Source organism: Osmerus mordax, chromosome 5 (assembly GCF_038355195.1).
Source record: "Osmerus mordax isolate fOsmMor3 chromosome 5, fOsmMor3.pri, whole genome shotgun sequence".
NCBI classification, from domain to species: Eukaryota; Metazoa; Chordata; class Actinopteri; order Osmeriformes; family Osmeridae; genus Osmerus; species Osmerus mordax.
The window spans coordinates 12326513-12340914 of NC_090054.1; the positions used below are offsets into that span (position 1 = coordinate 12326513).

Below are 14402 nucleotides of genomic sequence, written 5' to 3' on the forward strand. Positions count from 1 at the left end.
TTCAAGACAGGCTGAAACACAACTTGGAACATCGCAATGAACCATGCAACTGTGTGTCTTTTCCTAAAAAGAGATTGACCAGGAAGTAAGCTTTTCAAAGCCCCTGCGATAAACAGCTCCTGTGGTGATAATAGCTGATAAGTAGCTTTGGGCTGGTGCCAGTACACATTCTTTTTTCTTTTTTTTCTCAGATAATGTGTTAATTGTTCTTTAAATGGAGGGTCTGGCTCACCTCCACTCCTAGACCCAGAGAGATCACTGATCCCACTCCTGTGTAATTGTTTTCATGAATGTAAGCACGCACAAGAGTGAATGGCACTCGCAATGCTCCTCATCATTATGGATCTAGCAAGTTGCTGCCCAGAGAGCTGGAAGCAGCCATTACTATTCAAAGACCATCTTGCCAGTCAATTGCAATTTTTTCTATTACTGATACATATATCGATCTCAGGTAAAATAGGAAGAATAACAATCTTTAAGTGAAACAATATACATTGTCTCAAACATCTAAGCCAGTGGTTCTCAACCCTAGTCTCAATGACCCCTGTCATGTTTTAGACGTTTCCCTGCTCCAACACACATGATTCAAATGATTAAGTCATTATTTAGCTCAGCAGAAGCCTGATAACGAACATTCATTCAAGGGTGGTTATGAAGGGATTAGGCCCACAGGTTATCACGTTGCTGGTGTCTGACCTGTTGTTGGTGCTCCAGTGTGTTTCTCTCCAGGGCTTCAGTGAGTCTGCTGACATCACTGAGGGCACACTGCAGGGCCTCACCAGGACTCGTACTCTGCAGCAGGACCTGACTTTGTCTTCTCAGCTTCCTCTGCTCAACCAACATCTATACAGTCATACAAGACACCAGAGCTAGCATCGCCACTATAGGAATCAATCACAAATACCTTCTGAGGTTGTTCTACCAAATCGCAAAGATGACTAGTTTACTGTACAAGGCTTAACAAAGCTACAATAATAAAATAAAAAACTCACAAACATATGTCTTGACTAGTGGCACTATGTGGTTACTTTGTTTTATTAATTCAGTGATTAAATTGCCCAATGTGATTGAACTAATGGCTGTATTTTATAATATAAAAACATTGCAGGCTTTAATATCCAAGCGATGATGAGTCATTAGCATCAACAGGTGGATGATCAGGTGTGTGAAATGGGATTAGACCAACGCCATGTTAATCACAGCTGAGATGGCATGTTGAGCAGACCGAAATATCCATCCAAAGCTGCTAAACCTATTATGGTTACAGACAAAAGTAGAGAGATAACGAGAGAGGTGAGAGAAAAAGAGAGATGATTTACCTCTCTTGCAAAGTTCTCTGCCTCTGCCCTGAGGTCTTTCTCTAGGTTCAGATTCTCCTGCAAGGATTCATACTCCTCCACTGCGTACAAGGACACTGGGTAGAAATCATTGGTAGCATTTTGTTATGACTTGCAAGCCTACTTAAATCATTTGTACATAAACAACATAACAATAAAAATAAATAAATCAGTATACCTGCTATGAATGATCAGTAAAATATATACTCAGAGAAAATGTCTGAAATGATGGTTAAAACTTCTAAGGTTAAAAGTAAAAACTTTAACAGGGTTTCAGAACTATAGACGTTGCCTTTAGGAATTCCTTGATTGGCTATTAGTAACTAAACTTAGGGGTTTGTCTAGATGCAGAATATAGAAAACATTCTACCTCCTTCTAATAAGAAATGTGCTGTCTTAAAAGCAAGCAAACACATCCACCAGCCAGCATTCCATTCAGCCAGTCAAGAGACTTACAGTTAGGTCAATAAATATTTGGACATTGACACAATTTATCATTTTAGCTCTGTATACCACCACAATGGATTTGAAATGAAACAATCAAGATGTGCTTTAAGTGCAGACTTTCAGCTTTAATTTCAGGGTATTTACATCCAAATCAGGTGAACGGTGTAGGAATTACAACACATTTTATATGTGGCCCCCCCCTTTTTAAGGGACCAAAAATAATTGGACAAACTAACAATCATAAATCTAATTGTCACTTTTAATACTTGGTTGCAAATCCTTTGCAGTCAATGACAGCCTGAAGTCTGGAACCCATAGACATCACCAGACGCTGGGTTTCGTCCCTGGTGATGCTCTGCCAGGCCTCTACTGCAACTGTCTTCAGTTCCTGCTTGTTCTTGGGGCATTTTCCCTTCAGTTATGTCTTTAGCAAGTGAAATGCATGCTCAATTGGATTTAGGTCAGGTGATTGACTTGGCCATTGCAGAACATTCCACTTCTTTGCCTTAAAACTCTTTGGTTGCTTTCGCAGTATGCTTCGGGTCATTGTCCATCTGCACTGTGAAGCGCCGTCCTATGAGTTCTGAAGCATTTGGCTGAATCTGAGCAGATAATATTGCCCGAAACACTTCAGAATTCATCCTACTGCTTTTGTCAGCAGTCACATCATCGATAAATACAAGGGAACCAGTTCCATTGGCAGCCATACATGCCCACGCCATAACACTACCTCCACCATGCTTCACTGATGAGGTGGTATGCTTTGGATCATGAGCAGTTCCTTCCCTTCTCCATACTCTTCTCTTCCCATCATTCTGGTACAAGTTGATCTTGGTCTCATCTGTCCATAGGATGTTGTTCCAGAACTGTACAGGCTCTTTTAGATGTTTTTTGGCAAACTCTAATCTGGTCTTCCTGTTTTTGAGACTCACCAATGGTTTACATCTTGTGGTGAACCCTCTGTATTTACTCTGGTGAAGTCTTCTCTTAATTGTTGACTTTGACACAGATACGCCTACCTCCTGGAGAGTGTTCTTGATCTGGCCAACTGTTGTGAAGGGGTTTTTCTTCACCAGAGAAAGAATTCTTTTGTCATCCACCACAGTTGTTTTCCGTGGTCTTCCGGGTCTTTTGGTGTTGCTGAGCTCACCAGTGCGTTCTTTCTTTTTAAGAATGTACCAAACAGTTGATTTGGCCACACCTAATGTTTTTGCTATCTCTCTGATAGGTTTGTTTTGATTTTACAGCCTAACGATGGCCTGCTTCACTGATGGTGACAGCTCTTTGGACTTCATATTGAGAGTTGACAGCAACAGATTCCAAACACAAATACCATACTTGAAATGAACTCTAGACCTTTTATCTGCTCCTTGTCAATGAAATAACGAACTCCCTTTATGAGGGAATAACATACACCTGGCCATGGAACAGCTGAGCAGCCAATTGTCCAATTACTTTTGGTCCCTTAAAAAGGGGGCCACATATAAAATGTATTGTAATTCCTACACCGTTCACCTGTTTTGGATGTAAATACCCTGAAATTAAAGCTGAAAGTCTGCACTTAAAGCACATCTTGATTGTTTCATTTCAAATCCATTGTGGTGGTATACAGAGCCAAAATGATGAAAATTGTGTCAATGTCCAAATATTTATGGACCTAACTGTATTATTAGTGATTTAGCCAATTTAGGCATTATCTGTGGGAGATATGTGCTTCCAGTCATGAAGTTTCACCCAGCTTTTCCTGCACATGGACGTAGGTTCAGACTTTGACTCTTCTTTTTATAAAATATAACACCACTCAAGGTTACTGTGCACAAAGAGAGCAGGAGAGTCGGGTCTGTTAATTGCTTAGCATTGAAGGTGCACACAGATGTCATGCTTGTTTCCAGGGACAAGCGCCAGTGATCGACATGACAATATTCCATCGAAGCAGACCATCGCTGACCTCTGTTGTATTTTTCCAAGTGCTTCTTTTGTCGCACCGTCTCAGCAATCAAAACCGTATTATCATGTCTTTCTTTCTGCAGCTACAATATGGATAAAGACGGAGAGAGAAGGGAGGAACTCAATTCACTGGATTGTGTCATTAATTGATTTGTTACACTAGTAGGATTTAGGCATGATTTAGCTGCAACTGAATTTTAAGATAGTGAAAGCCATTTCATTGTAGGACGTTCTGGATTTACATTCTTTGCACTATACTGACGATAGTTAAACAGCAGTAAATATACCATGTACAGAATTCTTTCTGTTCTGGAAAATCAATATTTTAAGTCAAGAACTTACATCTTCTCTGAGGTCCTTTAGTTTCTCTCTTGTTCCCTCAAGATTAATGGCCACTTGTTTTTTCTCTTCTAGCGTCAACTTCAATTTATCACTTAGCTCTGGTCCATGAAAATGAAAATACTGTTTCAGTCTTAGAGTGCAGGATATACTGGTTCAATCAAATGAGAACTGGGAATATTTCAATAAAAATCTTACATGAAAATCATATAACCAATAGAATTTATTTTAGTGATGGCCCAGTCTGGGGAATAGTTTTGACAACAGCGTCTACTGGTGTATGCATTTAAAGTACATGCACAGGTGCCAAGATGACACCCAGTACCTGTGATGATGCTTTGGCATTGGGCAGAGGAGCAGGCCTTGCCCCAATCCTCATTTTCTTCTTCCTTCTCTTCATCTTCCAACCTGATCTCAGCAATAGTTTCTGATCCCAGGTGAGAGAGTAATAGCATACTCTTCCTCTTCAGGGAGCGATTCTCTCGTTTCAACTGGTAAGAGAGAAAAAGAAAGCGAGAGACCTTAACATTGAATGATACTACAATTAAAAGTGGTCCTACATGCAAGTAACCTTGGAAGATGAAAGGTAAGGGGTCGTAATCCATGTCCAACAAAAAATAAATAAATAAATAAGATATTCTAGTTGTTACACTTAAATCAGATTTAGTTGATGGTTTGTTACACTCAAGGAGACGAGTAGTGTTCTCAAGGGCACCTAAATGCTGTTATGAGACTGGCATCTTTTCAGACTGGTTGCTGCATACCAACTCAGTATGCATGGAATCCACAACGTAGAAACACAAGAATTTATATAACATACTGTATTTTTCGGAAAATAAGCCGCATTTTCTATAAACCGCACCCCACCAGAATGGGAGCTTTGTGTTTGTAAATCTGAGTATAAACTGCACTAGAATATATGCCGCACTTGATCCGGGAACAATGATACCAAGCAATGCACGAGTATAGGTGATCTTATATGGAACGCCAACTGTGCCAAAAAGTCTGAATTCTCATTTGTGTACAGACGTTACATTTTAACGTGTACAGACATCAAAACGTGTACAGACGTTAAAAACAGCCGTGTACAGACGTCAAAAATTGACGTCTGTACACGTTAAAATGTAACGTCTGTACACAAACGACAAATTCAGACGTTTTGGCACAGTTGGCGTTCCATAATCTTACAGCATGCCATTGTGTAACACACTTTGAAAACAAAAGTAAGTGCGTAATGTATGTTTTCTATTTCCTGGGAATTCAGTTAACTCATATTTACCTTTAGACGCGTGAGTTATAAATATTTCCGACGGTCCCCAAAGTAGAAAGTTATTTTTCAGAAACGGTAGCTAGCTAGCTTTAGTTAGCTTCCGGGCTAAGTTAGCTAGCATAATACTCGTAGCAATGTTACTACCATAGCCTTCTCATTAGTACATTTTGAAGCCATACTAAAGCGTTAGTGGCATAGTTTTTGTCCATCGGAAAATATTCAGTTGGAATGTTCAAAATCGCATATGCGACATTATCCCTTACCTACACGCTATATTATATTAACACGGTATAATACGCCGAATGTGGGACGATCACATATGTGCGACGCTACTCCTTAACAGGTTAAATAGCATTCATGAAAAAAGTGTTTCTACCGGTTTTTTAAATAAAAATATGCTAGCTGCTTTGAAATATAAACTGCACCACCACGAGAACAATTTTAAATCAGGGGAAATAAACCGCGGCTTTATTTCCGAAAAATACGTTACATTTTTATCAGTGCAGACTGTCTCAAGGATATTTTGTATGAATCCTATGAGGAAACAAATCTAACATAATAGGTGATGTTGTGCAGGATATGCCAGATGAAAGGCTGCTCCAATCTCTTCACTCCCCTTAATCACACACTGTACCTGGAAGTAATATCCCAAGGGAAGAAGTGAAAAAGCCATACTCAGGTATGAAATAACATACATCTTATTAGTAGTTGTGACATTGGGGAGAAAAAGCCTAGAATATCTTTGCTTTTAGAGATAATCACAGTGCTCTGAGAAACATGCCTATTTACATGCACCACTCCTGGATGGCACTTTGTGCTGGTATGGTCTCACACGTTCCCTTGTCAGATGCTTGGCAATTTGATGTGTTGCTAAAGCCATTGCTATTGAACTTCCACTATGGAATGTTCCCTTTTTAAAAGTTCTATCATTGAGATTACCATGTGAGTCAATTAAGGGTACTACCACTAAGTGAAGACTAATGAGCCCCACAGAAAGAAGATGGATGCAAATTATGCATATTTCTTGATGTCATTTCACGAAGAACATGTGTCCGGAGAATAAAGCTGAGAGAAAGCTGAGATATGGCAAAGGAGCGTTTATTAATGATGTCCCGGTCTGAGCAGATTGCAGCAATTCCATTTTCTGATGATGCCCTTCAGAGTGCATCTTTCTTGAAATGCAATCAACAACACATAACGCAGAATCACACTCTTTTGATAATAATCTACAATTGATGAGTGCGAATGAATGAAATTACATACTCAGAGAAATCAGGCCTTGGCTTGTGGACGGACGCTACAGAGGTCACAATTACAAAGTCACGGCCCTCTTATCTTCTTTGATAAAACATCAACACAAGAATGTAACACGTCGCAATTGCTGTCTGATTTGACTGGTTGCAAATAACATCCACCCTCTATCATTGCTTTTTAATTCAAAATGTTCAATAGTATTTTTTCCTCCTTTTTCCTACAGGACTTGGGGCATGGGGCGGCAAAATGACCAACATTGGAAAACAAGGATATTAAACAAAGAAGAAAGGGAGGTAGATTTGTATGTCTTTCTCTTGTAATATCTTCCAAAATATTTTTGTCTGATTTAAATGTAAATGAGCTATGAACCTAAAACATAAGATATGAATGATAGTGAACAAACAGATCCTTATAGAAATAGGAAGTGGTTATGGTTAAAACACACTCCTACTCAGTATGGCATGTCACGTAACTTGTCACCTTACTAGTTCATCTGTTGTAGCATACAGTACCATATCACATTCAACAAAAGACAAATGTGAAACACTGGGGACTGTTTTGCATTACACCTAGCAAGGTGAAAAACTGTGCCATATATACTAAATACTGTATGTTTTGTCCCAGAAAGAAGCTAAGGAGCTAAGGTACAGTAGATTGCAATGAAAGTGTGGCTCAAACCAAGAGGTTCCAGAGGCACTGAGGCCCCTGGAGAGAGGCAAACGTGAGTGCTGGTGCAGCTTGATAAAGGGAACCAAGAAAAGACAGAGAAAGAGTGGTTGAAATGAGCATAGCCTAGCATGCTTTTAGTCAGCATGCCCTTAAAGAACCCAAAATGGCCTCTGCCGTATTTGAGAGATGGGGTAAATAGTAAGTCAGTGATGCTCCACTGCTGCCTCTTTCAATTTGTGATCCATTTTAGTGGGTATAAATTATGGCTTGGTACTGCTGTGTTCCTTTTAACAAAGAAACAAAGACATGGTCAATGAATAAAGGGAAGCAAAGTCAGCTTACAAGATGTGATATCTCCATTGTAGATCTGCAATAATTCCACAAATTGATTGTTACTTATCATATATGAGTTTTACAATCTTTATACACCCTTTTGTTTTGTTCCACAGTATGGAATTCAATGTCCACTCTATATAGTAAATTCTTTCTAGACCTTTCTGTCTGTTATTTGCTGTGACCTCAATGTCCACTCCACAAAGCACAATAGAGCACAAACAAAATAACATGATATTCAAGGTTCTCTGCTCTTTTAGTTCATTCAAAGACGTATTCCATTTTGAGTCGATTCAATAAAAGCATGTCTGTCATCATAGTGAATGAAAGCTGGAACGTTGTGCTTGAGACAAATGCGAACAAAGCTGTGTTTACAAGGCTGGTCTGAGCCATTTAGGAGTTCTATAATGTTGTTTTATGTCTACACCGTGCCACATTTAGAATTGCAAGTAGTAAACTTTATTACATTTTCTATAGGCACTCTCTGGCCTCCACTCCTCATCTTCCTAAACTGATTTGATTTTCAGCCACACCTCAGCCATATCACAATTCCCAGATTGTAACACAAAACAAATCACTGATACTGTAACTGACAGAGTTGCATCACCACAATTATTTATTTAATCTATGTTTGCAAGAGACACAGACCCCACAGTGTTTTAATATGCTAGAGCGATGAATCAATCCGATCAATTTATTTATATGATATGGGAAAGCAATTCTATGGATTAAAGAGAAACAGGATGAGTCAATATGTGAATGATATATTACATTATGATAGACAATATCGACAAATTATTATTCCTTGTCTATATTGAACAGACTTTAACATTATAATGTAATGAATAGATGCAAATCCAATAGAGACCCGATATGAAATTCTATGTTGTTGTAAATTGTAATTACGATTATGTATCTATGTTGACAGAGTAAGAGAATTATAAGAAAGACAAATAGGAAAAGGTAGGAATGAGAGAAATGGAAGGGTTGTGAAAGAGGAGAAAGCAGAAGCTGAAAGGCCATGACACACATACACAGACAAACCCCTACTTGCCCACCAGTCCCCCAAGCCGACGCTGCCAGGTGGATCCAGGGGGGCTTTTGTCGGAAAATTGTGTGGGTAATGATTACCGTGATGAGTCCAGCAGTGAGCTGAGAAATCACTCTGCACCAGCCTGCCCATTCCTAATCACAACAAACATTTTGGCAGGCAGTACACCCAAAAAGTGTGCTCTGCATCGCAAGAGTCAGGTGCTGCCATTTTAACTCTAACAAAGTGGACTACAACCGATGGCACATGACACATGAGGGTCATGTTGGTTAAAAAAGGAAACAAAAAAGGAGAAAAAGCATAACAAAATTATATAAATGGTCATTTGACATACCTTGGAGGCCAGCACTTCCACATTTTCTCTGCACGTTCTCTCAATTTCAAGGTTCTCTTGAATAGTGTTTACTTCTTCAATAACCATATGAGACACTGTTAGAGGGAAAGAAAATACATAGAAATATTATACGGTACATTATATTTCATATTCATTCAAAATAATTTATTATATACTGTATATAGCCTGGAGCACAAATTATTGCCTTAATCAACAAATGAGAAAATTGATACAACGTGGCCTGATCTATGGTTTGGATCTAATTGCAACTTTGAATATTATTTTTGCAAAGTGCAGTGACTAATAAAATTGCCTGGTATTCAAAAATTAATGAATGACAAAACTGTACATTTATTTCAACTATATAAGGAATTAAGATTCAAAACAAACACTTATCTGTCACCTGTGGTCTATTATAACTGGGATTTTTCATGACTGCCAGAGTAGTTGCTAAGTATGTACAAATAAAATGATCAAAACAGTATGTATCCAGGGATGTATTGACCATATACGAAGATACAAATGAAACTGTAGATGAGTTACAGATGGTGGACAAAAATATAAACAACCTGGGGTCCAAACTATAACCCTCATCTATGTAACGTGGTAGATATTGAAATGGCTGGAGTGTTTGGCTGACACTTGAACTGGATCACTTGTCTTCATTGATAAAGTAACTAGGATGGAACATGGAAGTGTATATAGGCAAAATAATGTCTTGTTTAGAGTGTTTTATACATTGGAATGAACAACAGACAAAGTGGCATTTTGGTGGAATTATTTTTCAGAATTAAATATTACTCCCCACACCCAGTTCAAAATTAAATTATACACACTGCAATTTTCAACTTGACTCAGATATTACAATAAACCCTCTGTCATGTTTTTCATATTTACATTCAGTCAAAATGCCATGTAAAGAAACTCAGTGAATGGGATCCTATGAATGATTGCGTGCATGTGCTCCTTTTAGAGAATATGCTAATTCAGATACAAGACCAATGCTTTCGATTTATTCATCATTCTCTCCTTACAAAAAGCAACATCATATACACTACATTTGCTCTTCATTTTGATACACTGTGGCTGAACACAGACAGACCAGAAGAGTGATTAACCAATAGAAATGTATTCAGACTACAACGATAATGTTTGAAACTGATGCTTAGTGCATTCCAGTTTTGTTGCTGAACTTGGCTGACCTTAATTCACCTTTCTTCACAATTAAGAAATCAGTTTAATTTCATTGTCTTCATTTCTAGTAATGTGCTTATACTTTATTAGTCACAATTGTCTACAGACTCCATTACTGTATCACTTATTGACACATTTTATTATCCCCTTACATGATACAGACTGTCCATTCAAAAAATGTACCTACAAAAAGAAATTCCTAACAAAAGCTTCTTATAAAACACTCTAGTAGGACAGTCTGGTGAAACCATTAATATTTATGTAATAATGGTCTAAAGATAAAGGGATAGCTATTTTACATTTCTGTCTCCTTAAATGAACTTAATGTTGGTAGGCTTATAATAATTATGTGTGTTTTGTCAACAACAAAAAATCACTGTGCTTTCATCTTCTATCGTTTAAGATTAAAACGTAATTCTGTCTTAATCGATAGTAAAGACACAAATCAAAATAACAGATCTATCTCTTTAATAGGAACAACTGATGTTCTTTTCAAAGACCTTTCAAGAACTGTAAGGTACAAAATATCCCCTTTAGCTAGTTCGTAGAGAAAAAAATATATAATTCAGAGACATGTCACAAGCTTAATGTTCCAAACATTGACATAATTTGAAGCTGTAATCAAAAAACCCTGGCTAGAGGAGAACGGGCTTACTGCCACTTAACTAATTAAACATTGTGGTCGAAGGGGAAAAATAGAAATGAATGCCGTTGGTTTGGTATTTTCCTTTTCCAATGACACCTAATTAAAACTTGGTAGGCCTGTGCCTCGCGATATCAAAGTTCCTCTCGCGTCCTCTCCACGTCAGTCATTCAATAGCACTTAGCTGCCAGTTTCATCCCCGGCCTCTCTCTCTTTCCGCTCTTTCACAGACTCTATAATGCCCAGCCACACTCAAAACCAGCAAAGGACGCCTTGAACTAAATGACACGTTAATTATAATTACTGGTAGACATGGTAAATAAACAGCGCTGGAAGTGGAAAGTGTACAAGTGTGTGGCGACGGGGGTTCTTACATGTCAGAATTGGCAGTCTTAATTGTAAGTTTTAGCCTCCCCATCATCACTCCATCTTTTTTCCCACTCCTCTTTTTTCCCCTCCAAGACAGTGATTACCCCTGTGTCGACGTGGCGCATAATGGTATCAGCGCCGCCGACAGAGCAGTGAATTAAATTGTATCTGCAGCCGCACCGAAGCCTTGATGAGGGGGGCAGATGCCTTTGTGGTGTTATCATTATAACACAATGGTCATGTTGTCATCAACCTTGCCATCCCCAATTGAAAAGACGTGATTGTGTGTTGGGGAGCTTTTTCTCCCTCTCTCCCCCCGCCGTTTCGTTGTGAATAGGAGCAATTTTCTAAGAGCTATGAAATCACGTAATAGGTCCTAATATGCAGCTGCTTGGCATTGCGAGGCATCCTCTATTAAAGTGGAAGTCAAACACAATATGTATTTTTGGCTGGAGAACCACTGGCTACATGAGCAAAGGCCAAATTATTCATATAAAATTCCCCACAACTGCCCTGATAAAAGGAAAACTATTTGAACCACCTTTAACATTTTGTATATTGAACATTGTACACTTATACGAATTCCACAGTTCAAATAACAGGCCGAGCAGTTTTTCTGCAACATTTTAGTTACGTTAAAAAACAATCTGATATAACTGAGGTACACATTCTATACATCTTATGTGGCCTTAAGAGTCAGTCGTTTGTATTCCACATTGTAAGCAGGTTGGCCTTGGTTGGCCACCTCAACATGAACAATACAACAAAATAGAAATAGGTGCATGACTGGACAATATGATTTGTCATCAAGGTAGAAATCAAGTTGTCACAGACCTTTAACAACCCGGGTCATATTGAGTATGTTGTAGGGAGGAAAAACATTTAACATAATAAGAGCATTAGATATGAGTGTAAAAACTTCAAACAGATGCAAAGACATATTATGAATCAGACCTCACCTTGCTGAAACTCCTTTAGTCTATTGACCGCTTCGTCTCGTTCTATCTGCATGCGTTTGCACTGATAAACCCAAGTGGAAAAAAACAAACGTTAAAATACTTTACCTTGTGGTTTACCTTGACTGTCTATGTGACATCACACTCCACTTGAGCTCAACATTAAGATATTTTCTTTGTCAAAATAGCTGAAGTAGCTGTTTTGCTAATACAACTTTCCAGAGCTAAGTTTTAATCATACATATGTCCACATATCCAGCAGTGAAATAAAAAAGGTGATACCGATCAATTTAGTAATCAATTGTAATTTACTGTATTCCTGAAAAGGATTCCTTTGAAAATATGTTTATCATTATATTGACTTTAAACAAACAATTCTAAAATTACAGATTTATATTTTCATTTTTAGTGGGGGATAGAAGAACAGCTTTTCAAGTGAGAATACACATTAGTTCAGTACAATAAGTTTGGAAAGCATCATATTCCTAAGACAGTTCATGTTTGTTTTGTCATGCTACAGTAAATTAACTGAACTGAAGAACTATGGGGAAATTCACTGAATTTACCTTTCGGGTGTTGTCTCAAGCCATGTCTGCCATATACAATTATAAGGCCTGCCACAGCACTACAATACAATACAATAACCCCCATCCAACTACCCAGACCCCCTGACCCGCCCCCCCTCCCATCACTCCATATAAAACACACTGTCCCTTTTTTCCATCTATGCACATACGAACATGTTGTAAATGAACATGATCAATTATTTATCCCTATAAAATGTTGATTAGTGCAGTATAAGAACCACCATACAACATGTCCATTAGAAAACAGTAGACTTCTACTAACACCCAGACTTTTAAAACACTCACCTCCATTTCTGCTCTCTCATGCTCCCTCTGAAGGCCCTCGTACTCTTGGATAGCTGTGGGACACAAACAGTACCAGCCAGTCACACTTTGGAGGAAACAACAAGCCCCATATTAAAACCTTTGGAATCTTTACCAGTTCCTTAACTCTAAATACAGAACAGCCACATGGAAAGAATAAGTGACTTGCTCATGACTTAAGTCTAACATGACAATGAATCACACTCTAGTCTCAAAGTACTGCTTGTGTGTTAAAGTAAACAGTTAGCAATGTCTCCCCACAAGGTACATCGACTTTATAATAATGATGTATTGAACGAAGTGGAACATGTCTCCTGGTATGGTAACTGTTGTACAACTGCTCTGATAGAAACAGAAGATTTAGGGCACTCTAATATAAAGAACATAACCTGGCTGTAACAGAGATGCTCTACTCCAGAGTGAGATTCTGAAGTCATATTTCCATCTGCAAACCAGGTCAAGTACTATTTCCTCTATGGTACAACATTCAGGTCACATGTGCTTACTCACCCCTTTTGCTATACCACACATCGTGTTATAGCTCTCCGTCCCGCCCCCTCTCTCCCACGTGACATAACTAAAAACACTTGACACAGTGATTCATCCTGTATTTGTTAAGGTTGCAGACTAAGTGCAACATTCATCAGGTTATGAACTGCACAGGTGAATTAAAGGATAAAGTCTGACTTAGTCCAACTCTGCTAGGTCAACACTTGAATGTATATTCTGTGTCGACAACCCCACTTTCATAAGTAGGTTAGCAGCAGTCTTTCTGTAAACAGATGTCTCATATCTCTCGACTACTAACTAGGAATAAAACGATTTAATCATTGCCTACACAACCGGATACCATTGGGCAATTAATTTGGCAGAAATTCTAATTTTGTTGTTGGTGGTGAGATGAATGACTGTTCTCTGATGAAGTCAAAATTAAATGTCAATAAATCTCAAAGTACGTCCGGAAACAATCAACATCAAACGAATGACATTTCAAAAAATAAGTTCTCGACAGCGACACATCCTAATGTTGAACTTTGCCCCCAAAATCAATCCCCACATTAGAATGGTCGACTTTGCTATTCGGACCTATATGATTCGGACCCAGAGAACGAATTGCCTTCTGTAATTTCGTTAGGCTAATGTTACGTTTTTGTAGCAGGATTGAATCGCAAGTCTTTCGTAGAGACAAATGAACGTATAATTACAAAGCTTTCAGTGACATCGTGGTCTAACACACTCACCGTGATTGGACAGGTCAGCAAATTTCTCCATATGTTTACGTTCCTCTTCGTGCGCCATTATTGTAAGAAATGAAGTACACTAAATGGGCATTTTAATAATCTGTGCTACACAGTAGGCTACTGTTGCT

At 38.4% G+C, this 14402-nt stretch overlaps 1 protein-coding gene across 1 annotated transcript in view; it reads right to left on the minus strand.

Moving 5' to 3' along the window:
• The window catches only part of shtn1 (shootin 1), a 24494-nt gene extending 10097 nt beyond the window's left edge, over positions 1-14397 (minus strand). The window contains 9 exon segments of the mRNA XM_067236082.1: positions 697-843; positions 1320-1414; positions 3733-3814; positions 4074-4171; positions 4396-4561; positions 8982-9076; positions 12147-12207; positions 13016-13068; positions 14275-14397. Coding sequence (XP_067092183.1) covers positions 697-843; positions 1320-1414; positions 3733-3814; positions 4074-4171; positions 4396-4561; positions 8982-9076; positions 12147-12207; positions 13016-13068; positions 14275-14332 — 855 coding nt within the window. The 5' untranslated portion in view covers positions 14333-14397.
• Between the last annotated feature and the right edge of the window lie 5 nt (positions 14398-14402).